The sequence below is a fragment of the Peromyscus californicus genome, unplaced genomic scaffold, assembly GCF_007827085.1.
Source record: "Peromyscus californicus insignis strain IS unplaced genomic scaffold, ASM782708v3 Scaffold_4__1_contigs__length_199733344, whole genome shotgun sequence".
NCBI classification, from domain to species: Eukaryota; Metazoa; Chordata; class Mammalia; order Rodentia; family Cricetidae; genus Peromyscus; species Peromyscus californicus.
The window spans coordinates 104,521,050-104,544,846 of record NW_026294562.1 but is presented as its reverse complement, the minus strand read 5'-3'; the positions used below and the strand labels follow the sequence as shown (position 1 = coordinate 104,544,846).

At 52.3% G+C, this 23,797-nt stretch overlaps 1 protein-coding gene across 1 annotated transcript; it reads right to left on the bottom strand.

Moving 5' to 3' along the window:
* Positions 1 to 469: 469 nt before the first annotated feature.
* On the bottom strand, positions 470 to 12,071 carry Tsku (tsukushi, small leucine rich proteoglycan). Its single transcript, XM_052712997.1, is given in 3 exon segments — positions 470 to 2,329; positions 2,331 to 2,902; positions 11,895 to 12,071. Coding segments are annotated over 2 exon segments (1,065 nt in total). The 5' UTR covers positions 2,895 to 2,902; positions 11,895 to 12,071; the 3' UTR covers positions 470 to 1,828.
* Between the last annotated feature and the right edge of the window lie 11,726 nt (positions 12,072 to 23,797).

Below are 23,797 nucleotides of genomic sequence, written 5' to 3'. Positions count from 1 at the left end.
CAGGAAGCTGGGAGTGAGCTGTCACTGGAGGTGTGCAAACAGGGTACCACAGCAGCTAAATGCCAATGATGGTCAAAGCTGCCAGAAGGGAGTCAAGGGAGCCTTTGGGAAAGCTTCCAAGGCCCGTTAGGAACGGAAATCCTCCATGAGAAGGAGTTGAGGGACAGTGCAAGGACAGAGTTCCATTGCTACAAGCCTGAGGCAGAGGTGTGCAAGGGCCTCATGCCTGGGGATGTACAGATGGTGGATGGAGGTGGGGTGACATGGATAGGGGGTGAAGAAAGTAAAATGGGGTGTAGGCTACCCCAGTAACCACCTCCCGAATGTTGTCATACACACCCGATCCTGGAAGGTTCTTGGCTTTTTCAGGGAGAAAGAGCTGCCCAAGGTGGGGTCCAATTTACCCTTGTAGCCCCAACCCCAGGGCAGCGATTGTCAGCAAACTCTGGTTCAATAATGAGATGGAAAGAACTCTTCTACGTATTTATTAAACCAAGGACCAGTCGGGCTGGGCTGGGCTGGGCTGGGCTAGTGTGGCAAGACGGAGCTCACACTGCCTTGTGAGCATCTCTGGGGCCAGCCCCAGTGCCCACATGGTCACTGATAGCTGGCTTCTTCCCAACACCCCCAACACATGCCCAGAACAGTCTTACAAAAGTGAACAAATACATTTATCTTCGTTTCCATCCCCGACCAGCAGAGGTGGGGGTTAAAAGGGGCAGTTCACTAAGAAAAGGCAATGACTCTCATAAAATGAAGACAAAGGAGAGAATCCAGGGCTAGAGAGCTGAGATGTGACCCTGGGGGTAAGCATAATGTGGATGGGAAACCCTGTCTCTTTCTGCCGCACTCCTGAAGGATTAATGGGCCTCTGGGCTCTGGCCCATGGACACTAACTCCACAAGTCCCCTTGGAGCCCATGGCCAGATAGCCCCTTAGGAAGCATCGTGAGAAATGCTCTGGGGAAAATGTGCACGCTTCCAGTCTTGATGCTAGGGGACCCCCACCCCACAATAAGAAACTGACAGGCTTGGGACTGACATGTCCCAAGCTTCCTGAGGCTCTGACAGGTGGACTGACTTTGCTCATACCATGAGCTGGCCACTGGACCTAGAGTCCCACCTCTGTGACCTTGCTGTCGCTGCTGCTGGCTGTAATGGGAAAGAGCACAGACAACGGTCATAGGGCAACCCAGCCAGGGGAGGGGATGGATGACAGACAGGGAAGTCCATGGCCCCCACCCTCAGCAGGAGGCTGGGCTCTTCACGCCTCTCCAAGACCTCAGGTGAGCACGTCTGCTGCTCCTGGCCCCTCTTCCCGACTGTCCTGCAAGGAGGGTGGATTTGATTTCCTCTCTAAGTCCTTCTACAATTAAGAGTCTACCCAGGATTCCATGAGAAAAGGAAGAAGTAGGCCTCATAGAAGGTGTGGTCAGACACTGAGCTCAGAGGAGCCGAGTCAGCATCTGCAGGGCTGACCCCCACCTACCCCGTCACACCGTGGGTCAGGTCTGTCCAGGCAAAAGGGAAGGAAGGCACTTATGGACAGCGGGGGGCAGGGCTCAGGAAGGGACCAGAGTCTGGTTTGGCAGCCAAGTCCCTCTGCCCACAGTTCTGGGAAGGGAGTCACCGAGACAAACGGGTAGATTTTGTTCCTGGGTACAGGCCCCAGGTACGAAAGCTATCCCTGGCCCACAGCTTTACTGAGAATGCCGCCACGTAGGCCTGGAGACTCCCCACAGGCATTGGCACATTGAAATATAAGTTAGTTGGGATCTGAGCAAGCCCAGGACAGCAGTCTGTCAAGTGGCCCCAGGCCACACCATTTGTCACAAGATGTCTGGGCCTCTGGCAGCAAATTCCTGGGTGTCTCCACAGTGTAGGAGTACCTTAGGGCTGAAGCCAGGCTGCCGGGGGTAGGCACCCTCCCGCACCAGGCGCCGGCACTGCACATCTTGGCCTACACTAACACTCTGTAAAGCTGGGAGGTGATGGAGCAGCATCTCAGGGAGGGGTACCAGGCTGGTACCCGACAGGTCTAGTTCCTGCAGCAAGCCCAGGCCTGAAAACACCTCGGCTCCTGCCCACTTGAGCTTGGGGTTGCCTGACAAGTCCAGGACCTGTAGGCCTGGGAGCTCACGGAAGCCATGGGGTGCTAACTGGGGGACACTCTGTAGGCTGGCCAGTGACAGGTGGGTGAGGCCTGCCAACCCCATGAAGGCACCTGGGTGGATGGTAGCCAGAGGGTTCCCATCCAGGTTCAGGTAACGCAGGGGCAGGTCTCGGAGATCGGGCACAGCACGGAGCTGGTTCCAGGCCAGATTCAGGCTCTTGAATGGTAGGTGCAGGCAGGCTGGCCCGGGCTGGATGGGGGAGCAAGCGGTGGATGAGGTTGTGGGATAGGTCCACGTGCAGCGTCCGGCCCTGGCTGTGGGTGGAGAAGGCAGAGATTGAGACCTCCCGTAGTCGGTTATGGCTGAGGTTGACATCGCTCAGGGAAGAGCTGGTGAAAACCTCAGCTGGCAGGGCTGCCAGGCCATTGTGGCTGAGGTCGAGCGACTCCAGGTATCGCAGGCGGGAGAAGGCAGTGGGCGCGATGCTGGTGAGCAGATTGTGACTGAGGTCCAGGCCAGCCAGTGTGGTATAGCCCGGCCCTGCCAGCACCGACTCATTCACGGTCTCTAGCCGGTTGGAAGACAGGTCCAGGTGGGCTGTGTCCAGAGGGATGGGCACAGGCACAATGTGGGGGCCCAGGCTGCTGCAGTCCACTCGAGTCAGGCTGAAACTGTCAAAGAGGCCAAAAGTCTCTTCCTCACACTGGCATCCGGGAAAGCATGGCCGGGTTGTCTGCACTCTGCCCATGGCCAGGAGCAGCAGGAACAGGGAGCACAACATGGTGGCACCTGGAAAGAGAGCCACAGGTGAGGGGTGGATGTACCAGACACTCTTATCCTGCCCTACAAGACACAGCCCATGTGCAAGGACAGAGCTGGGGCTTGTACCCGGACATCTAACTGTGAAACCTGCTGGACCAGATGGTCTCTTGGCTGGTTTTACTAAATCTGCTGATCCAGGGCTCAGAGGCTGCTGGAGACCCAGGTATGCCACAGAGGAGTTCACAGTGCGGGGGTGGAGTTGGGGGGCTTCATTCATCTTGGCTGAAAAGATGCCACAGGCTGGGGGCTGCGTTGGCTGCCTCAGAGCACGGTCTTCTCTAACCCTCCCAACCATCTACAAGGCAGAGTCCTGTCTCCATCTGACAAGAGAGAACGGAGCCTGGAAGGGTTGGAGACAGGTAAGGACACACCTAAGCCTGGTGGTGCTGGGTGGAGTAGACACAGAGCCAGGATCCTTGGCTGCCAATGGCAGGGGCTGAACCCACTCTTCCTGCAGGGACTGCCCTTTCCCCTTCCACCTTAGCTGGCTCTGCAGGAGCAACTCCCTTCTACTTGGAGACCCAGTGTCTGGATTCCCAGATATGCTTGGGGGACGCCCACACCCTGAGCCCCTGCTCTCTTGCCTGTGCCCAGCTCCCAGCTGGCTCACCTCTCCGCCCCCTCCCCCTTTAACTGTGACAGGCAGGGTTAGGGCTTAGGACCCCACTGGGCAGAAGAAGAAACAGGCTCAGAGAGAACCAGGGCTGTACCACCAAACCAGCACAAAACAGGGCGGAATTAGAGCCAGGCTTGCTCAGTTCTTCTGTCTCGGTCTCCTGCCTCCAGAAGGCCCGGTGGGGAGCAGGGTGAATCCAGGGGGGACTTTCCTTATAGACGTTTGCTACAGCTCAAGCCACCCACCCCTCGACCTCAGTTCCTTCTGTGAAATTACAAGCCGGGCAGTGGTGGCGCACGCCTTTAATCCCAGCACTCAGGAGGCAGAGGCAGGCGGATCTCTGTGAGTTCGAGGCCAGCCTGGGCTACAAAGTGAGTTCCAGGACCGCCAGAGCTGTAACACAGAGAAATCCTGTCTTCAAAAACCAAAAACCAAAAACCAAAAGAAAAAAAAGAAAAAAGGAAGGAAAGAAAAAGAAATTACAACAGAAGCCATTACACATTCCTGACACTATGTGTATGCTGTCATATCTAAGGGTTGCAGAGGTCCACACGAGGCATATTCAAGGTTTATGTTCATGTTTTTGAGGACCTCTAAGTGGCCCCCTCCCCTGCTAGGCAGCCACTCGGAAGACAGAAGGCTCTTCATTGGGTGGCCTACCCTCCTGCCTGTCTCCCTTCCAGGGGCCTCCAGGGAAGAAAACTGGGTGAATTGGGAGGGGTGTGGACCTGGCCACCTTCTAGACCGGGGCAGCAGACAGCTGGATAGCATTACCCGTCCTCCATGAAACTTTAAAGACGCAGCCACTCGATCTGCGCTCTGGCTCTGTCCTGGGCCAGGGTGAACCGGGCTGGGCTCTTCTCCCCTACCCAACCTGGGGCCCTTCTTGTCTACCCCTGTCTTTTGTAGAGACCAATTCAAGGATTAAACCCTCCCCAGGTGCATCCTGGGCTTGGACCCAGCCAAGGCAGGACAGAGCGTTCCAATGTTTGCACCAAGAGGAAAATATTAAGTTGCTCCGGGCCCCTTTGTTCCCCCAGGGAGCTCTTCAAGAGTTCATTACCACCACCCCTACCCCGCCCTCAAGCTAAGCAGATCGCTCTTAGCCTCCACCCCCAACCTGGGGGTTTAAACAAACACCACAAAGGGCTCCGAGATTACCCTTTGGTTCCCAGAGGTGATTATACAATGTGTCCACAAAATGCCAGGCTGCTTCTCCTGAACTCTAGCTTATGTAACCGGCCGGGCAAACACAGCACAGATGTTTCTCTCCTCTAGGTTCCAGCCCTGGACTCCCAACAGGGCAGCAATGTCTGCCATCCTCACACAAGTCCACAAAGCCCTGCACCCTGCATCTGTAGAGAGCTGAGCACATCCTTCCCCGGAGGATCTGGAATGACGCAGCGGTCCTCATGCTGAGATAAAGGGGACAGGTGGAGTGCCACCTGGGCAACGTGGCTGATAAACGCACTAGGCCAGAGCCTTGCTCTGCTGTGCCACGGACACCTCCCAGGGCCCCTGCTGTCATACACAGGCCCCGGGGAACTCTAGTGGGAAATAGGAAGCGACAGCCCACCGCTCTCATACAGTCCTCGAGTTCGCCCAATGAGACCAACTGGCCCATCCCTCGTTAAAGGATCTGAAGAGTCACCTGCTAACCTGTGTGATCTGGAGACACTACAGAGAGGATGAGGGGAGGCCAGTCCTTTGAAGAGCTGCTCTAAGGACTGGAGATATGGCCCCCTACAGGGGACATGCCCAGTACCGTCAAGTCACTGACAGAGCCACAGCTTGGGCTGCTGTGTCTCTCCAGGTTAGACGCTACACCAAGGGCCCCTCATCATGCTTCACCACACTCCAGGACGATGATAAGAAAGCAACAGGGCGACTGTGTCGGGCGGGACAAGTCCCAGGGGAGTCAGGACCCCTAGATCTTCGTCACTGTTCTGCCCTGGACTGTCGTGATCACCAGGGCTTTCCTCTCTGGGAGCCTCTGTTTCCCATCTCCACAATGAGGGGTTCAGTACCAACCCTAGAGCTGTAGGATTTTAAAGCTGAGCAAAGAGACTGTAAGGCCCCCCTTCTCATCCACAGCAAACAGCACATTCACAGCAAACATCATTTGCATCCTGAACCCAGGAGGCTTAAGGTTTTGAGACTTTCACAGTTTTATTTTCAGGAATTTGATTTCCTGATCTGTGCATTAGTGTTGCCCAGCCTCTACTCTGGGACCTCTACTCTGGGAGAAAGTGCAGCGTGTGGGCAATGCAGACATGTGGGCAATGCAGACAGGAAGCCACCAAGGATGTCCGGAGAGGAGAGAGATCTCCAGGTCAAGAGATCGTTTCTACAACCCTTGCCCTGCCGACGAAAGACATCCAAAGAGCAACAGAACAAGGCAAGACACTTCCCACAGCTCTGGTTTGGAAGACAGCAGGTCCTGTGAGGCCAGCCATGAGCTATTTAGGGCCCACAACGTCAAGTCCACAGTGACTCCTGGCCTGTGAGGCCAAGCATGAATGGTGTGAATGCTATGGGCCAGGCAGCCCCAAGGGGCTCTTTCCACATCACATCCCAAATCGGCCATGAGACAGAGCCGGCCCTATCACTGCCCTCGGGATTGTTTGGAAAACCACAGAGATCATCTTCTCCCAGACAGAAGGCCTCTGGAGGTTGGAAATGCCCCTCTCCCTTCTCTGTTCGAATCCCCGTAGGAACTGAAACGGCTTTGTCATCTGGGTAGCAACTTCTCTCAGGAGTCCGCTGTTGTTCCCACCGTCCGCAAACACAGAGAATTCCAGGCTCGTGAGCTGCAGAGCCCTTGGAGACTATGGGTGACTGAAGCCCAGAGGGTCAGTAAAGGAAATGCGATGGCAGAGCAAGGCCCAGGAGCTGGGGACCCACCACCTCACACTGCTCCTTACATCACACACATCTATCCACCCGTCCCTGCCTGGCCAGTGGAACAAAGCAGTCTCTGTCCCCACAGGCTCCCACCACCCCTCCCTCCTGGCCTCTCACACCTCAGGCTACCAACAGGCCTCCTTTAGAGGCTACTGAGAAAATTCAAATTTCAAACATAAAGTGTGAGCAGCTTGGGGACAAGCACCTCCTTCTTAACCTATGCATCCTTCCCTAACTGGGGTCAAAACCAGACCTGGGGGCAGCAACAGAGACCCAGCAAGAAGCTATGCGGGTTGGCTATTAGACCTAGGACTTGCCTGGAATCCAGCCCTGCCTACTGGAGTCTCGGAGTCCTCCAGAGGGACAAGAAGTGATGGCCGTGGAAAATGTAGAGATGGTGTATTCTGCTCAGTAAGTGCTCAGTCCCTGGTGGCCAACGACGGCCAGGGTTTTCTAAACTTCCTGGAGGTGGTGACTTAGCCTTCACATCCCTTTCCACCCAGGTTCCTATATGCAGAGCCAGGCACCCAGCAGGTCCATGGTTCACACTGACCTCTCGGACATACTGCTGGTGCCTGCTGCTGAGTCTCTAGCCACCCTCCTCTTCTGTGGACACCTCTCTGGGATTAGAGGCTGGAGTCCACACTCCCCCTGGGTCTGTTTGCCAGGCCCTGGTACCACGCCATAGCACTTCTGACTGTATAAAACTTTCTAGCTTTTGCTAACAACTTCAACATGGAACCTCTGGCACAGGAGCTAAGTGGGATGGGGGATAGTTGCGGGTTGGTCCAGTGCCCAGCACCCACCTAGGATGGGCTTTTTATCAGCCAGCTGCTCCTCAAACCCCAGTGGCCTCGCACCTCACTGCCCTCAGTCACAAGCATACTGACAGCAATGAAATCCACAGGGAGACATTTCATAAGCGTCCTGCCCTCCAACCACTTAGCTCTGGAAATTAGAATCAGAATTTTGGGGACACACTCAGAGCCTCCAGGGCTGGTTTTCTCTTCAGAATCGATATTGCAAGCACATCAGCTCCCGAATGTGTCATTACTGCCCCACGACAGTCCTTAACTGTGGTGATTATCATCCCTGCTGCACAGGCAAACAGCAGCATGCTATTCAGCCAGGCAATAGAGGAACCGGACCTAGGCATTTTAGCGTCAAACCCACACTTGGCCTCAACTTAGAAACCGGCAGTGTGGACAGGCGCTTAGAGCTGGTAATGCGGGGCTGTAATGACATGTTTACCTGTCTGTCCTCTGTGAGCAGTGATGGGGGAGTTAGGATTTTTTTTTTTAATTTCTCCCTGGATCAAGTACTATATTAAGATATACCAGGTACTGGCTGGGCATGGTGGCACATGCCTTTAATCTCGGCACTCGAAAGATAGAGGCAGGAGGATCTCTATGAGTTCGAGGCCAGCCTGGTTCACATAGTGAGTTCCACAGCAGCTGGGGCTATATAGTTTAAGACCCTGTTTCAAAACAAAGAAGCAACCAAACAAAAAGTCTAAAAGATGTATCAGGCACACAGATGGTGATGCTGTCACCAAAGGACACCTCAGTCTGTCCATATGCATCCTCAGCTATTTATGTCTGGTTGCCCTGCAAAACCAGGAAGTTAGATGGTATTGCACTTGTCTTCTGGCTGTCTAAGGAGTCTAGAGAGGTTCAGTGATTTGTCCAGAGTCACATGGCCAGTGAGGAGACAATGGCTGGACCCGGGTATTCTGAACCTAGCACCTGGCCTCCTTCATGACATCTTTGGTACCGGTGGGGCCTGGAACTTCAGTACCCTCCCACCGAAGGAGCATCATCTACAAGGATATGAACGAGCCTCAAATGCTATTTTCTCCTTCCAGTTGGTCTTTGGGAAAACTGTCAAGCTCCCACCAATCTCAAACAGCACAGGAGAACACAGGGAGAGCCTGCATGGGGCAGAAAAAAAAGTTTTGCAGACCAGGCACCAACTTACAGGCTTTCACTAACTCTGAGAACCGAGTCTGGTCTTGTAACACGTAGAGAAGCCTGGTGCTGTTCCCAGCCGGGCCTGGCTCTGACTACTTAGAGGAAGCAAGGACTCAGCCCGCCGGCACCAACGGGTCTCAGCGCATGTTCAGTCCTGCCTCTGTGGGTGACTGCAGGGTCAGAGAAGGGATGCTAAGACACACAGGATGCAGAGCCCAACAGCCATCCTTGGAGGCCTTGGAATCTCTCAGTGTCCCACCAAGTTCCCCTGGGATCTGGGAAGGTCGCAAAGGCCAGAGGAGGCTGAGGCAGTGGTGACACCTGTGGCCGAAAGGGAATCTGGCATCAAAACAGCAGTCACTCCTAGGCAAGCGGGTCTCTGTCTCTCCTCTTCCTCGAGTCAGGCAACCACCTCGCCTGGGTCCAACTCAGGAGACCTCTGTAGCCACCTGGCCTCTGGCCTCCACCTCTAAACACTTCCAAAGCTCTAAACAACCGCCATGCTGGGCACCAGAGTACAGACAGCTTCCAACTAAAGATCAAAGAGTCCACCACTGCGCCCCATCTAAAACCCATTCCACAAAAACAGCCTCTCAGGCTAGACACCTGCCACTCCCCAGGGACCTCTGCCTTTGCTATTTATTTTGACAAAGATGGCAAAGCCCCCCTCCCCCCCCTTTTGTCTTCCACAAACTCTCACTTGTCTGACTCAAAAGCTACCTGTTCTGTGAGGCCTTCCCAGCCTAACCCGGCCCTCATCCCCCAAAGAGGCACTGGGCTGTGGCTGTCTAAGAATGTGTCCAGCTCTAGCGTGGATACTAGCATGGGGTGGGGGGGACCCAGAGGAGTAAAATGTCAGGGGCAGAGAGGCCTCCTTCTGCTTTGGTGCCTCCTGGAACTCAGAGCTTGGCTTAGCGGTAAAACCAGGTTTATGACTGGGGTCCATGCTATTTCTGCCTCCACTGTGTTCACACAATGTAGTCAGACACCCTGAAACGACATCTCAATTTATTAGCGTATACAGTAACCTGTTATGTTATTTAACATTCACAACACATCAATCGGTAACTCCACCTGAAGGTGGCTACGCATCCGACGGGCAAAATGACACATCCCAGGTGACAGAGGTGGGCACCCATGGAGCAAGAGCACAGCTCCCAGACTTTCTGACTGGAAGGCATGCAGCATCTTGTCTTCAGATAGGTCTCCCAGACTCCAGCACCATCCAAAAGCCAGAGGAAGGCTTTAGACTGACCAACACCACCCTTTCCTCCAGCAACTAACTCTCTGCACACAGGCTCAAATTCCGGCTCAAACTGATGCTCAGTGATTCAGCCTCCACCTCCCCTCCCAGCCTCCAAGTAACTTATTCCTCAAAACCCAAACCGTGCACCCTGACACAAAGACAAACCACCTGCACGCTGTTTCCAGGACACACAGAGCCCTGCATGTATTGTGGGAAGCCCTTCCTGGCTCTGCTGTGCATTGGAAAACTTCAAAACCCTAGGCAGAATCATCTACTCTGCCAGGTCCCTCCCATGGTCCCTCCTATGGAACCTGTCTTAGAACTTGTTTTGTCAGGGGACTTCCAGGGTGGGCCCTGCCCTCTTCAGGAAGTATCCCCAATTCCTAGGCTCGGTGTTCTGAGAAAGGATGGTGAACTCCATAAAGCACACCGCTTCTGCTTTGTGCCAGAAGTAATGATTAAGACTGCCGGTCTGGACTCTGTCTCTTGACCAGTCTGTCATGCACAAGATAAGTAACATCAGCTTTTGCCTTTACACGGGTCAGTGGAACAGGGTGGGTGGAAGCCCTGTGGACTGGAGTTCCCCAGGATGGTGCATTCCAGCCTTCTTGTCCTAGGAACAAATTAATGCCTGGGAACACAATAGTTTCCAGGCTCTGGGGTCACAAGGGAGTAATCACAAGGGAATTTACACTCCCCTTTCAAAAGGAATGACTAGGACTAGACATTAAAAGTGGCCATCCTTGCCTCTTTCCCAAGTTTGTGGCCAGCTTATCTCCCCCCCAACACCCCCCCCCCCCCTTAGTATTGGGCAAAGTTCTTGGTTAAAGATTGGGGTGGAGGGCTGGAAAAGAAATGTTTGGTTTATCTTTGCCACCCAGGATCAAAAGCCCAGGCAGGATGGAGCCCCTCCCACTCTGGGGGCTTTGCAAGTCTAGACTTATCCGAAAGGATAGCATGGAGCAAGGAAGGATCTAAGTTTGAGTCACCTCTGGGCCTGGCCAAGTGTGGGCGGCGCTGCTCACAGCTAAACTCCGGACGCTGGTTACCACCACTGCGCGCTCCGCTCCCGCGGCGGCGAGGAATTCTCACCCCATCCGTAAGTGACCGAATCTCAACGGGGATGAGCAATACGCCCAGTGCCCTACAGTGGGCCACTGACTGTGCCGTTGGAAACAAATGTATGCAAGCCCCCACCCCCTCCCCACAGCCCAACCGGGGCTGGGGCCGCCAGCAGGCCGGATGCAGGCAAGCCTTGGCCTTTCTCACCTATTGAATCAGAAGGTTGATCCCCTCACTCTGGGGTCCGGTTAAATGCAGAGTGGTACTCAAAACCAAGCACGCCTCTCCACCAAGCTGGCGGGTTTCTCCTTCCACACTCACTCTGTCCCAGGAGCGAAGGGCAAACAACTGCCAGCAGCGCGCTACTCCCCGGTCTCCAGCCTCAGGCCGGAGCCCAGACCAGCCGCGTCCCTCCCTCCTCCCATCAGGGTCCTGTGAGGGTGTCCAGCACGCTCCGCCCAGTCCTGGCCCGGGCCAGTCGCCAGGCACTGCCGATCACCCCCGACCCACCAATCCTATCCCACCCCCTCGCGGCTGGAAGGACCTCCGGAGGTGAGAGAGAGGAGGGCTGCCGGCAAGCGTTGCCGGAGAAACCCGGAGAAAAGTTTGAAGCCAAGTAGGGGGAAACGGTGGACAGCAGGGGAGCGGAGAGTCAGGGCAGCTCAGGCTCTCAGCGCGCACACATGCCCCACGGACACCCAACCCAGACACGTCGACAGGCACAGACCACGTATGCGGACACACGCGGAGCGCCCACCGGTCCCCACAACCAGACGCCAGGCTGCGAAACGGGGACACCGGGGCGAGACAGCCATGCAAAGCCACGCACACACAAAGGCGCAGGCAGATGCGGGCTTCTGAACCCAAATCCACAAAAGACCCACTACCGTGAGATGCACGTGTTCTTACAAAGACCCTGGAGGCGCCGGCCCACGCCCACGGCCCCTAGACAGAGCCTTTGTCTCCCGAAAGCCCTCTCCCCTGCTACCCCCACCCTGCGCTGCTGTGGCCCGGTGTCCCGGAAAAGTTGAGGGGCCTCGGCAGGACCCGGACCCGCCCCTCACTCCCGCCTGCCCACGGGATGGGGCGGCGAGGTTGGAGTCCAAGGCTCCAGACCTCCGCATGCACGCCGATCTCGTTGCGCCTCGGGACAGCACCCACCTGGCAGGTCCACAGCTGTCGCCTCGGCAGCAGGCTCACCTTGGCGGCCCGGCGCTGGCCGGTGGGCCGGCGCTTTTCTCCGCGCCGCACGTCCCGCCCCAAGTCCCCGCCCGCCGCCGGGCTCCCCTTGCTGGGCACCCAGTGGCTGCTCGGGCCGGCGGCCAAGAGGCTCAGGGAGCGTCGTCAAAGTGCAAGTCTAGCGGGGCGCTCTCGCCGCCCAGCCCCCGCCCGCCGGCCCGAGCACGGGTTCCACCCTAGGGAGCGTCTCAAAAGTGCGCCGTTCCCTCCCATTCCGCTAGGCCTCTCTCCCAGTTTCCTGCAACCCGGATCCCTGCCCCCTCTGCCTTCCCCCTTTGCTCGTACCAGTAATCTCAGCAGATGGCCGCTGGCTTGGGAACATCTGGAGGTTGCCGGAGTGTGTGTGTGTGTGTGTGTGTGTGTGTGTGTGTGTGTGTGTGTGTGTGTGTGTGTGTGCAGAGTTAGTTGGTAAGAATGGGTGGATGAGGGTTTTTCTCAAAGTCTCCGCCCTACCATTAAAAAAAAGTTTAAAAAAGGGTCTAGAGCCATTAATGTGCGTGTTTGAGAGAGAAAGAGACAGAGACAGACAGAAAGGAGAGCGAGCTTAAGAAGAAAGCTGGCAGACAGCGACTGAGGGAGAAAGCAACAGACATAACAGACTTATTTTTTCTTTCCTGGAGGGAAAGTCAACTTCTGGCTGCATTTCCAAGAAGGGAAACTGCTCTGTAGTAACGGCTTAAGTCTCCCCTCCCTCTGCAGCCCATCCACTCCAGCCAAAATTTATGAGGAGATATATATATATATATCTCCAGACAATGCCAACCTCCAGAGGGGGCGCATCCCGATAAAGGATTAGTGGGAGGTTTGGTATTGGTTTTGGACCTCCCAGGAACTTGCCACCCAGCAATGTTCCCCTGTCATGGCCCAAACTTGCTGCATCCAGGATTTTTGTTTCTTTCTTCCTTATTTTAAAACAAAAATCTTTGCTTGGGCGTGTGTGTGTGTGTGTGTGTGTGTGTGTGTGTGTGTGTGTGTGTGTGTGCCTGAGGAAAAGCAAGTTCCCAGTCGGTAAAATCAAACTCACACTCAGAAGAAAGTGGTTGTTCAGACCCTTGTCTTGCTCACAGTCATCCTGTGATCCTGGGGACTCACCTGGGCTGAACCCTACTCATTAAGGGGTAGAGGGCAGTGGTCCATGTCTGTAAGCTTCCTTGTTATCTCAGTACTGGGGAGCTGGAGGCAAGATAACTTCCTGTTTTTAGACAGTCTAGCTATAGAATGAGACTGTCTCAAAAACCCAAAGGAAGAAAAGCAAAAAGAATCCTGTCACCCTGGTTTGGAAATAGGAGGTCTTTGGGGGATCTTCTCACTGTGGCCTCACCTGAGATTGCATCTGTATGGGCAGGATCACCCTTCCAGTTGGGCTGCTGGAATTTAGTGCTGCACCCTTGGAGCCTCCTAGGAAGTCTGAACTCTTTCTTCTTCCTATAGACTGGGGATACAAGGGGAATGGTACGGGGTTGGTGAAAGAATCAACCATTAGACCAAAGTAGGGGGGAAAAGTTTATTGAACACAATGGGAGAATTCAAGGGGCGTGGGGGAGTAAAAAAGAACCGCCTGTCTGCAGCTACTCTCTTTCTTTTAAAAAAATTAAAATTACACTTATTTCATTGTTCAAGGGGTAGGGTAATGTGCCTACATGTGTGGAGGTCAGAGGACAGTTCGTGGGGCGTCAGTCTCTCCTTCCACCATGTGGGTTCCGGGGATGGAACTCAGGTCACCAGGTTTGAGAGAAAATTCTATCACTCACTGAGCCATCTCGCCAGCCCACGATCTTCTTTGACTAGGATGACCCATCATGTAATTCCCATCATGCAGTTCCCAGCATACAAACGATAACAGTTCCGATTGCTCAGTGTTCGATTCCAGGAGGAGGCTGACTTTAGAGAGAGCAGCTCTGTGGTCTTCTGTCAAGGCTAATTTTGACTGGCCATGTTCACTTGGTGAGAAAGAGTCTGGTTTCAGGCTGTCATTATCCTGACGATCATTAATGGTCTTGGTGGTTGGTTTCTGAAATGTAACATACTGGGCAAGACCATGATTTTCAGGGCCTAATGAAAGATATTTGTGAAGGAGTGGCCTCTTCTACATAGGACCTTAAATGGGCTTGAGATGTGTCTTTCTTCAGGAGTGATAGGAGACCTTAGGAATGTCACTGAGAGGAGAGTTAGCCAGGACTGTTGAGTTTCTTTTACTAAATTATTTTTGGTTGTGAGCCTAGCCTTTAACGGCTGAGCCATCTCTCCAGCCCCTTTTATTAAATTATTAAGGAGCCTCTTTAATGTCTGAACCCTCTCTGCCTTTCCTGATAGTTGTGTGTATCACACAGCATTCAAGTAAGACTTCATTTGAAGGGCCTCATTAATGCCTTGTGTTTTGTTTTTTCAGATGAAGGCTGAGCTATTTATTATCTGACAATAGCGAGAAAGAGAGACCAAAGGGAGAGATTATGTAGGAAGGGCTTTTATACAGCGAGTAAAGGGAATTGATAGGTTGTCCATGGTCCTGTAAATAACCTCTCAACTTTGCTCCCATAAGCAACCTTGATTAAACTCATTGGTACATCAAAACAAAATAAAAGGGGGGCTGGCTAGGAAGAAGGAGGCCAGCAGGACTCCCTATGGGAATTAGTCCTAAAGGAGTGTGGGGGTTTGGTTCAACAGCATGCAGGGACCACAACCTTGTTGATGACTCTGAGGTTTTACACTAACCAGTAACTGTTGTCAGGCCTCTGACCACCAGTATGGGCATGTCACAAGGGAAGTTACAGGGGCAGAGTAGACTGATGGTCAAATGCTTATAAATAAGGGATATGGCCATCCCTGGACTTCTAGCTTGGGGGAAGGGATGCCTGGGAAAGTTGGAAATTTTGAGACAACGTTTTGGAGAGGTTGTGCACAGTGACCATCCAGGGAAAGACAAACTGTCCCCAGGGGAAATTTGTAAAATAGAAGAGGTCTAGTGGTGTGTCTGGGTAAGAGGGGTCAGGGAGAGCTTATGGGATGGTTGAGCTGTACTGTAATGAGTTTTGACAAGATGTCTCTCCATAATAGTGTGGTAGCCATTTCAGTAATACTGAGAATGAATGTATAAAAGTTACATTTTTCTAAGGAGCTGTCTAGAGGGGGTGTGGGGCAGCTTAGTTCTGCAGGAGTTACCTACCAATTCCAATGAGGAGGATCAAAGACCAAAAAGTAGGTCCAAGGAAGTTGGTTAGAAGAAGTTGCTATGGGATATCTTTCTGTATCCTGTGAATATGTGTTGCTCTGATTGGTTGATAAATAAAGCTGCAACGGCCTATGGGAGGGCAGGATGGAGCCAGGCAGGAAAATCCAAGAGAGATAGGGAAAAGAGAAAGGAAAAGTAGAGAGATGCCATCCCACTGTCCAGGGAGCAGCATGTAATGGCATATAGGTAAAGCCACGGAACACGTGGCAACATATAGATTAATGGAAATGGCTGAGTTTAGTTATAGGAGCTAACTAGCACGAAAATTGAGCCATAGACCATGGCTATGCAATTAGTAATTGATATAAGCCTCTGTGTGTTTATCTGGGTCTGAGTGGCTACAGGACCAGGCAGGACACAGGAAAACTTCCAGCTACAAGAAGTGGCCTCCATATTGATTAAGAAACTATTTCTACTTCCTGCCACATCCAGGGTCATCCGAGGCTTTTCCATAGAGATGAAAAAAATGAGAATCTATATACAAGTAGACTGTTAGTCAAGCCAGTCCTCCTCCCTTGGAGTCCAAGAATAGAATCAGTGGTACCCTCCATTCCCCTGACCTTCATGTCTTCAGGACTTCGGGTACTGAGATGGCCCTCCCTTTTAAGAGAGAGGCAGTTCTGGTTCCAATGTCCCCACTGTTTGCCAAGTGGCCATGGGCCAGTTTTGACAGTTTTGACAAAAGTATCCTGGCTGACTCAATGAGGGTGCCTACAGAGAAGGAGGGGGTGTTACTTGGATTTGGTGTCCTCATGTGGGAGAAAAGGGACATAGTGAAGCTTTAGGCGGTTTGTATCATGATGGAAGCACCTAGAGCAGCCTGTCATGAACTAGGGCAGCTGTTACTGCATCCCCTCCCTCCCTTTCCCTCTCAGTCCTCAAACCTTCCTCCCAGGAAATGGGGTGCCTTGAAGCAAAGCCAGAAGGAAGGTTTGGGGTTCCTTGTCCAACTTGGGGTCAGATACTTGGGGAGTACTAACTGATGACATGGGTTGGAAAATGACGAGGTCTTCAGGACCCTCTGGGTCCAGGTCAGCAGTTATACATAGCCTCAGCCAGTCTGGAAGTAGACAGGGCTAGGTTCTCAGTGGGGCCTTAAGTTATCCCTCTCATTTGGTATAATTGACAGGTTTTATCACTACCGGTTAATCATTGTGAACATGTAGTTATGCCCCCCCTTACCTGGTCATCCTTCTCCTCGTAAGGCTATCCAGGGTCTGTTTGGGGGAAGTGGATCTTCCAACAGGAGGGGCTTCCCGTGGGATTCAGATGTGGGCCTTATTGGCCCATCACTCAGGCAGCGAGTGGCCAAATACAGGTCTTTTCCTCATGTGAACAGTAGGTAGTAAAAAGAAAGCGGATATTCTGCCAATTTAGGGCAAAGGAGAGGGAGAGGATCTGAAAGGCTTTAATGCAGTTAGAGAGGTCTTGGCTAAGAGTCCACTTCGGTTTCTGTCTGGGCAAGGTCAGGTCTGAGGAGAGGAACGTAGACTCTGATAATGCAGTTTTCCATTGGTTAGCTCATGGAGGGGATCTAGGCTTCTGGAGCAGCAGCAGAACACATCAGTTCTTTAAAGTTGTTTCCTGAAAGGGTGTGTGTAGGGGACAGAATCTCAGAGCCCTCTCTCTGGACATGGGAAAGTGGCTGAACCCCTCTGGGAAGATGGACTCAGGGAGTAGTTAGTTGATAGGATGGAGTGCGCTGAAGGAGGGCTATCCAGGATGCCCTGGCCTTCTGAGGGCCCTGGCAATCTAGCTAAACACACATGGCAGGATTTTTTGTAGATTTAGATCTTGAGGAAGGGACATGAAAGCTTGGATATATATAGGAGACCTCTGACACTTAGAACACTGTGACAGAACCGGCTGAGCAGAGTGTTGTGGTGAAGCATCGCACAAGGGTCACATTTGCAGATCTGAGTCTGTACTGCAGCCAAGCCGCGTTACAAGGGGATGCAGGGTGTTTCCTTTTTTAGGGGCTGGGGATCAAATTTACCTCTGTTCTTTAGAATAGATTCCAATGGTGAATATGATGGGTTAGAAGGGGCCTGTCTCATGGTGAGACAAGGGTGGATGATCCTAATTCTTAATGAGGCATGCTTCTAGAGGACAGGGGTCCAAGATGATTACAAGGGAACTCACGGTACAACCTTCAAATGAGGGGACCATGTCGCTCTATTGAAAGGACCTCCTTGTAGCATGAATCTTAAAAGTTCTTATTAATAAAAACAAACCCGAGGCCAGTTATTGGGGTCAATGCTGGTAGATCAGAGAGACAGAACAAGCCACAGCTACCTCACCTCGAAGGATCCTCAGCTGGTCTTGTCTCCTCAGACTGGAGGCCTCTGAGTCCTCATCCAGAATGGGTCTCAGCTGAATTGCTGCTCAAAAGCCTGAATGCTTAACCTGCCAAATGCTTAACCAGCCAAATGCTTAACCAGCCAAATGCTTCTAGTTTCTGGTCCTCACGCCTTATATACCTTTCTGCTTTCTACCACCACTCCCTGGGATTAAAGGCTCGCTTTCTGAGATTAAAGGCATGATGAATCACCATGCTTGGCTGTATCCTTGAACACATGGATTTCTGTCTCTGGAATGCTAGGATTAAAGGCATGTGCTACCACTGTAAGTATCCTAAGTATCTAGTGGCTTTTCTGTTCTCTGACTCCAGATAAGTTTATTAAGGTACACAATATTTTGGGGAACACAGTACCACCACACCTCCTGATGAGTTATCTTAGCTGCTTTTCTTTCTTTAGCACAATTTTCCATTGATTCTTTGGGAATTTCACATCATGCTCCCCAATCCCGCTCAATTCCCAGTCCCTCCATATCTGCCCCTACCCCCATAGCATTCCCCCTCAAGGAAAACAAAAAGAAATCAATTAAAAAACAAAACAAACCAGGAAGTCACTTAGCTTCTCCATCTTTCCCACCTCTCCAACACCTCTGCATTCATCTTAGTATCATCAGGAGCTGCAGCGTGTCACAGTATACCCTTCGGTCCATTCAGCTTTTCTTGCAAATGTTCATTTCAATGAGTTGTTGGTCTGGTCCAAGGCCTCTGGCTTCCGGTACATCATCAATACTGGACCCTCATGGAAATGCCTCTCAGATATCCTGCTGTGGCCCCCAGTCATGGAGAGCCTACAGATGGGGTTCCACAGAACCAGTCCCTTCACGAACTCTGGCAGGTCACAGATGGGGTAGATGTTGGGGTGAGCCAACTCAAAGCCCTGGATGTGGGCCTGGGTGGTAGCTGAGTTGGTCAGTCCAGGGCAGCTGGGACAACCCCTCTCAGGCAAGGGGCAGAAGCTGCTCTTCTATGCCCATGCCATCAGAGCCAGCTCTCCCAGCCTGTGGTGAAGAGTGGCACCATCTCTCCTGAGTGTGGGGCCAGCTCTCCTGTGAGGAGCCAGGCTAACTCTTCCACTGTAGTGGCTAGCAAAGGGCAAGGTAGTTCTTCCAGGGTCAGCAAGGGACATTGTTGGCTCAGCATGGCCCTCAGATTCCAACATGCATGGTTCCTATGGCCACCTGTGGTAACATGGGTCACAGAGATCAACACAGACCCCAGCTGCAGCAGGACCATGGACCTAGACATGGCCTTTGGCAGCTGCTCAGGCATGGATGTCACCATGGCCCCAGTGGCAGCACAGGCCACCCAGATCAGTATGGCGCTGGTGGCAGCATAGCCCTCAGACACCAACATGGACTCAGGTGGCTGTCCAGATCCTGGGCTTCTGTTCAGCCTTCAGTGGTTAACTGAAGCCATGGACATCAACGTAGACCCTGGATGCTGTCAGGCCAAGGACCTAGGCATAGCCCTTGGCAGCAGCTCAGGCCCTGACATCATCATGGTCCTGGGTAGCAGCACAGGCCACTCAGCTAGGCATGGCCACAGGTGGCATCCCAGACCCCTGGCATCCTTGTGGTCTTTGGTGGCAACATGGGTCATGGATGTCCACACGGACCCTGGCTGCAGTAGGACCATAGACCCTGACGTGGCCCTTGGCTGGAGCTTGGGAATCAGACATCACCCTGGCCCCGGTGGCAAGCAGGCCACCCACACCAGCCTGTTCCTCACTGCCTTTGCTTCTTCAGTTCTGCCTCTTTCCACAGCACGTGAGCCGTTCTGCTTCTCTGTCTCCCTCATTTCTCCACCATATATTTGCTCATCATTGCAAGGCACCGGGTGGGCCTGTGGATGTCTTTAGCCAGCCCAGGCCATCTCTGCTGCTTTTCTCTACTGTGACAAAAACCATGACCAAGGCAACTGATAAAAGAAACCCTTTAAATTGGGGCTCGCAGTCCAGGAGATTAAAGTCCATGACCACCATGATGAGGAGAGCATGGCAAGAGGCAGGCAGGCATGGTGCCGGAGCAGTAGCTGAGCATTTACACTTTGATCCACAAACAGGAAGCAGAGAGAGAGAGAGAGAGAGAGAGAGAGAGAGAGAGAGAGAGAGAGAGAGAGAGCTAACTGAGAATGATGTGGGCTTTGGAACTTCTAAGCCTATCTCCAGTGACACACCTCCTCCAGCAAGGCCGTGCCTCCTAATCCTTCCCAAACAACTCTACCAACTGAGTACCAGACACTCCAATATGTGAGCCTATGGGGGCTAGTCTCATTTAAACGCCACAGTATCTGTCAAGAGTTGGAGGTGCCGCTTTATAGAAAGGGATATCCTTCTTAAAAGACTCCATTGGTGTTGGGGCTGACAGTTAACAGGAGAGAACACTAGGTGAAGTCCAGAAAGGGAAAGACTTATCAATCTGATATCTGCTGTGGGGACATTCTCAGAGGTGAGAAATCGAGTCAGGAGGGCTGGCCAGGAGAGAAGGGAAGGGGACATTACAGGATGGGGAAGAGCATCCACCGCAATGAATACAGCAGATGTTGCTGTGTGGTCTGCACCAGGAACAGGGACTAAGCACAGAGAAAGAAAACAGCCCTCTCTCCCGGGCTGTCCCAGGCCTTCAGATCTCATCCGAGTTGCCTTGGCCAGAGATTCTCAGTTGCCAAGAGAGGAGGGCCTTTCTGTCGAATGGTTTGTTAGAGAGGCCAAGTCCCTCACCTCTGTGGGAATGTGTGTGAGAACAGAGAGGCCTTTAGACTTCACAGGAGAGTTGCCTCAAACCCCAAGGCTCAGTGGAGAGTCCTGAGGCAGAAAGAGAAAGTTCCCAGAAGACGCTGGGTCCCTCAGCCCTCAGGATGGTGGGATGGAGGCAAACAGAAAGGAAATTTCCCAAAGGCTGGGTTTCTCTCCCTTCAGGATGGTGGCAAGAATGTGCTTGAGTAGGGAGACTTTCTAGTTACAGCTGAGCCAGAATCCTTCAAATGTCTGGATGCTTCTGTAAGAACCAGAAAAGACTACCAAATGGGAGGGGTGATTGGCAGGTTGGTGAGAACATCCAGAGTAGGAAGTAGCAGGATAGGGGAGTACACTACCATAGCTCAGTAGCCAGGGCAGTGACAGAACCGTCTGCCCCGGCTGTGGGTGTGGGGGTTGTGCTTCAGAGCTGTCCCCATTTGATTAGCATGACCCGCCACGCACTTCCTGTCCTGGATGGCTGATGAGTGATCCTGGGCACAGGCTGGGTTTATACAATAGCAGCTCCCGTACCAGGTCACGGTTAGAGTGATTCTCATGGTCTGGCTGCCACAGTTTCCTTTGGGGAGACACTAACCGGAGGTCCTTTTCTGTGGTGTCTCAATCATGTCTTTCTCTCCATATTTCCCTCTCCCTAGTGAAGGTTCACTACTTGGATGGGGGGGGGGCACACTTCACAGGCTTTAGGTCTCGCTCTGGACTATTACAGCGGGGATGGTACAGGAGCTTAGGCAGGTTCCCTAACCTCTGAGACAGTTTCTGTCCCTAGAGAAGAGGCCGATGTATGGGGTAAACAAGGTCTCTCTGTCTCTCTCTGTCTCTCTCTGTCTCTCTCTGTCTCTGTCTCTCTCTCTGTCTCTCTCTCTGTCTCTGTCTCTGTCTCTGTCTCTCTCTCTCTCTCTCTCTCTCTCTCACACACACACATACACACACACACACACACACACACACACACACACACACACACTTGTGCCACAGTGCACATGTGAAGGTCAGAAGACAAGTTTGTATTTGTGGGAGTCTGTTCTCTCCTTCCACTATGCGGGTCCTGAGTATCAGACTCAGGTGGTCAGGCTTGGCAGCAAGCACCTTTACCTGCCAAACCATCCTCTGGCTCTGCTTTTATTATTGTTGCTGTTTTGTTTTTAAGACCCTCTAGTAATTCTGATGTCATATGGGTACTAAGGGACTTGAAAAGATGCTATGGGGTTGGCAAAGTCCTTCCACAAACATCCACATCTGTAAACCTGGGAGTGAAGTTTCTAGATGATGGAACACCACCTCCACTTTACAGATGTGGAAACTCGGACTCTGATTGCTCATCCGTGGTCACACCACCAAAGCCTCAAAGTGGTTTAGTGAGAATTCCAGTCACCCTACTGTAAAATCCAGTGTGGGCTCTGCTGGTGTCTCAGCAGTCACTGTGTGATGAACACGCCTCCCCTCCTGCCAAGCCAAACGTGTCCCTAAATATTTCTCTCCCACTCTCCCACCTCCGTGCTTTCCCCCTGTCTGGAAGGCTTTCTCGGCCCCATCTGCCAGCTGCAGTCCTTGCTAACTTCTGAAGCTGCCACCTCCTTCGCAGAGACATTTCCATTTCCCAGTTGCTCTTCCCTTAACTTGGAAGTGCTTGTGTAGTGCAGCCTGCTCTTCAGCTCTGGCTGCTGCTTGCATCCTACTCTGGCTGCTTACAGTTTCTTACAGTTCGACAGTCGCAGTTGTTTGCTCCTTCTTTCTACAGAGGGGCCCCATGTCTGGCTCATCTCTGACCTTCCCAGGCAAGCCTCTTTTAGGTAATCCCCCTCTGCGCCCCTAACCTTCCACCATAGAGAGTTCTTCCTCTGCTGCCAGAGGATGCTAAGGATACCTTCGTGCACACACCATGATAAGGCATGGAGTCTGGAAGCAATCTTCTCAGGTTTGAAACTCAACCTCAGAGTGGACAAGTTCCCACAGCAGTCTCTCCCTGCCTTGTGTTTCTTTTTTGCAACATGAAGAATTAATGGCCCCTACTTGAGAAGTTGTAGTAAGGATTAACAAATGAATTCATGTTGGATATGTGGTTCAGTGCCTGGAATATAGCAAGCACATGATGAGTATTGGCTACTTCTCTGAGATTTATTAATTTGCTTGACAGCCCTGGAAAAATGTTTGTAAAACTGGACAGGAAAGAAGATTCTGGGGAGACTGCAGAAGAGGGAGCATCAGAAATCTATCTCCCAAGTGTCGCAACAATTGATTGTTGGGTTCTGTCTGCTGTGTCTGTTGTGGAAATCTGGAGTCTGTTGAATCCTGGGAGCTTTCAGGGAAGGCTTGGTTCACAAGCTGGCTGATTTCAGTCCACTGTAGCTGGTAACCCAGCAGCAGCAACCTTTAACCTAGTCCTGAGGTAGGCAGCTGTGCAAGCCATGACCTATACATCACTCAAAAAGGACACAGTTCTCAGTACAAGCTCAGAGCCCTGAACTCTGGTTCTCATTGTCACCTCTGAGGTGGGGACACAAAGACACTGGGAGCTTTGCTGATGTGCCTCTCCAACTGAAGCAGCTGCCAAGGCACTTAAAGAACGGATTCCCTTCCTTCTCCTTATTTTTTTCCCTTTGACCCCTTGGGAGTCACACACTAAAGAGCATCGATTCCAAAGGAGCTGTATTTACAGAGGACACTACAAAGTGACCACACACAGCCTGGGAAGGGCACAGGCTCAACAAAGATCCAAGACCTGTTTATACCCTAGGCTGTCCTTGCCATAACTTTTGTCTTGTTTTGATTTGTGATTTTGAGACAAAGTCTCACTATACAGTTCAGACTGCCCGGAACTAGGTAACACAGAATGGTCTTACACTGACATTTCACTTCCTCTGCCTTTTCAGAGGTGGGAGGATAGGCATGTACCACAATGTCCACCAGGACAGCTGTCAGTGGAGAACAACCACCAGCCAACCAACCAACCAACCAACCACCAACCAACCAACCAACCATCAACCAACCACCAACCAACCAACCAACCAACCAACCACCAACCAACCATGAACCCTGGAGGAGAGAACTTTTTTTTTTTTGAGACAGGGTTTCCCTGGGTAGTTCTGGTGCCTGTCCTGGATCTCACTCTGCAGACCAGACTGGCCTTGAATTAAAGGTGTGCACCACCACTGCCTGGCTGAGAACTTTTATTTCAAGATCTACTGAATTACTAGTTTCAAATGTCAAGTTTTCGCCGGGCAGCAGTGGTGATTCTGTCTCAGTTTTGATTTCTGATAGGCAGGTGTGGGAGATATTGCATACCAGGCGTGATTCAGCACTTACAGCCCCAGCCAATCAGAAACATATTAATGTGGCTGCTGCTCTCTTGGCCAATCATGTTTAGGATAACCTCATCCCCTTCTGGTTGCCTATAAAAGGAGCCTGTGAGCTTCTCTGAAGGTTGTTGCCATTTTGTTGTGTGGCTAACCCCTGCATGCAGGAATTCTTCTCTTGAGAAA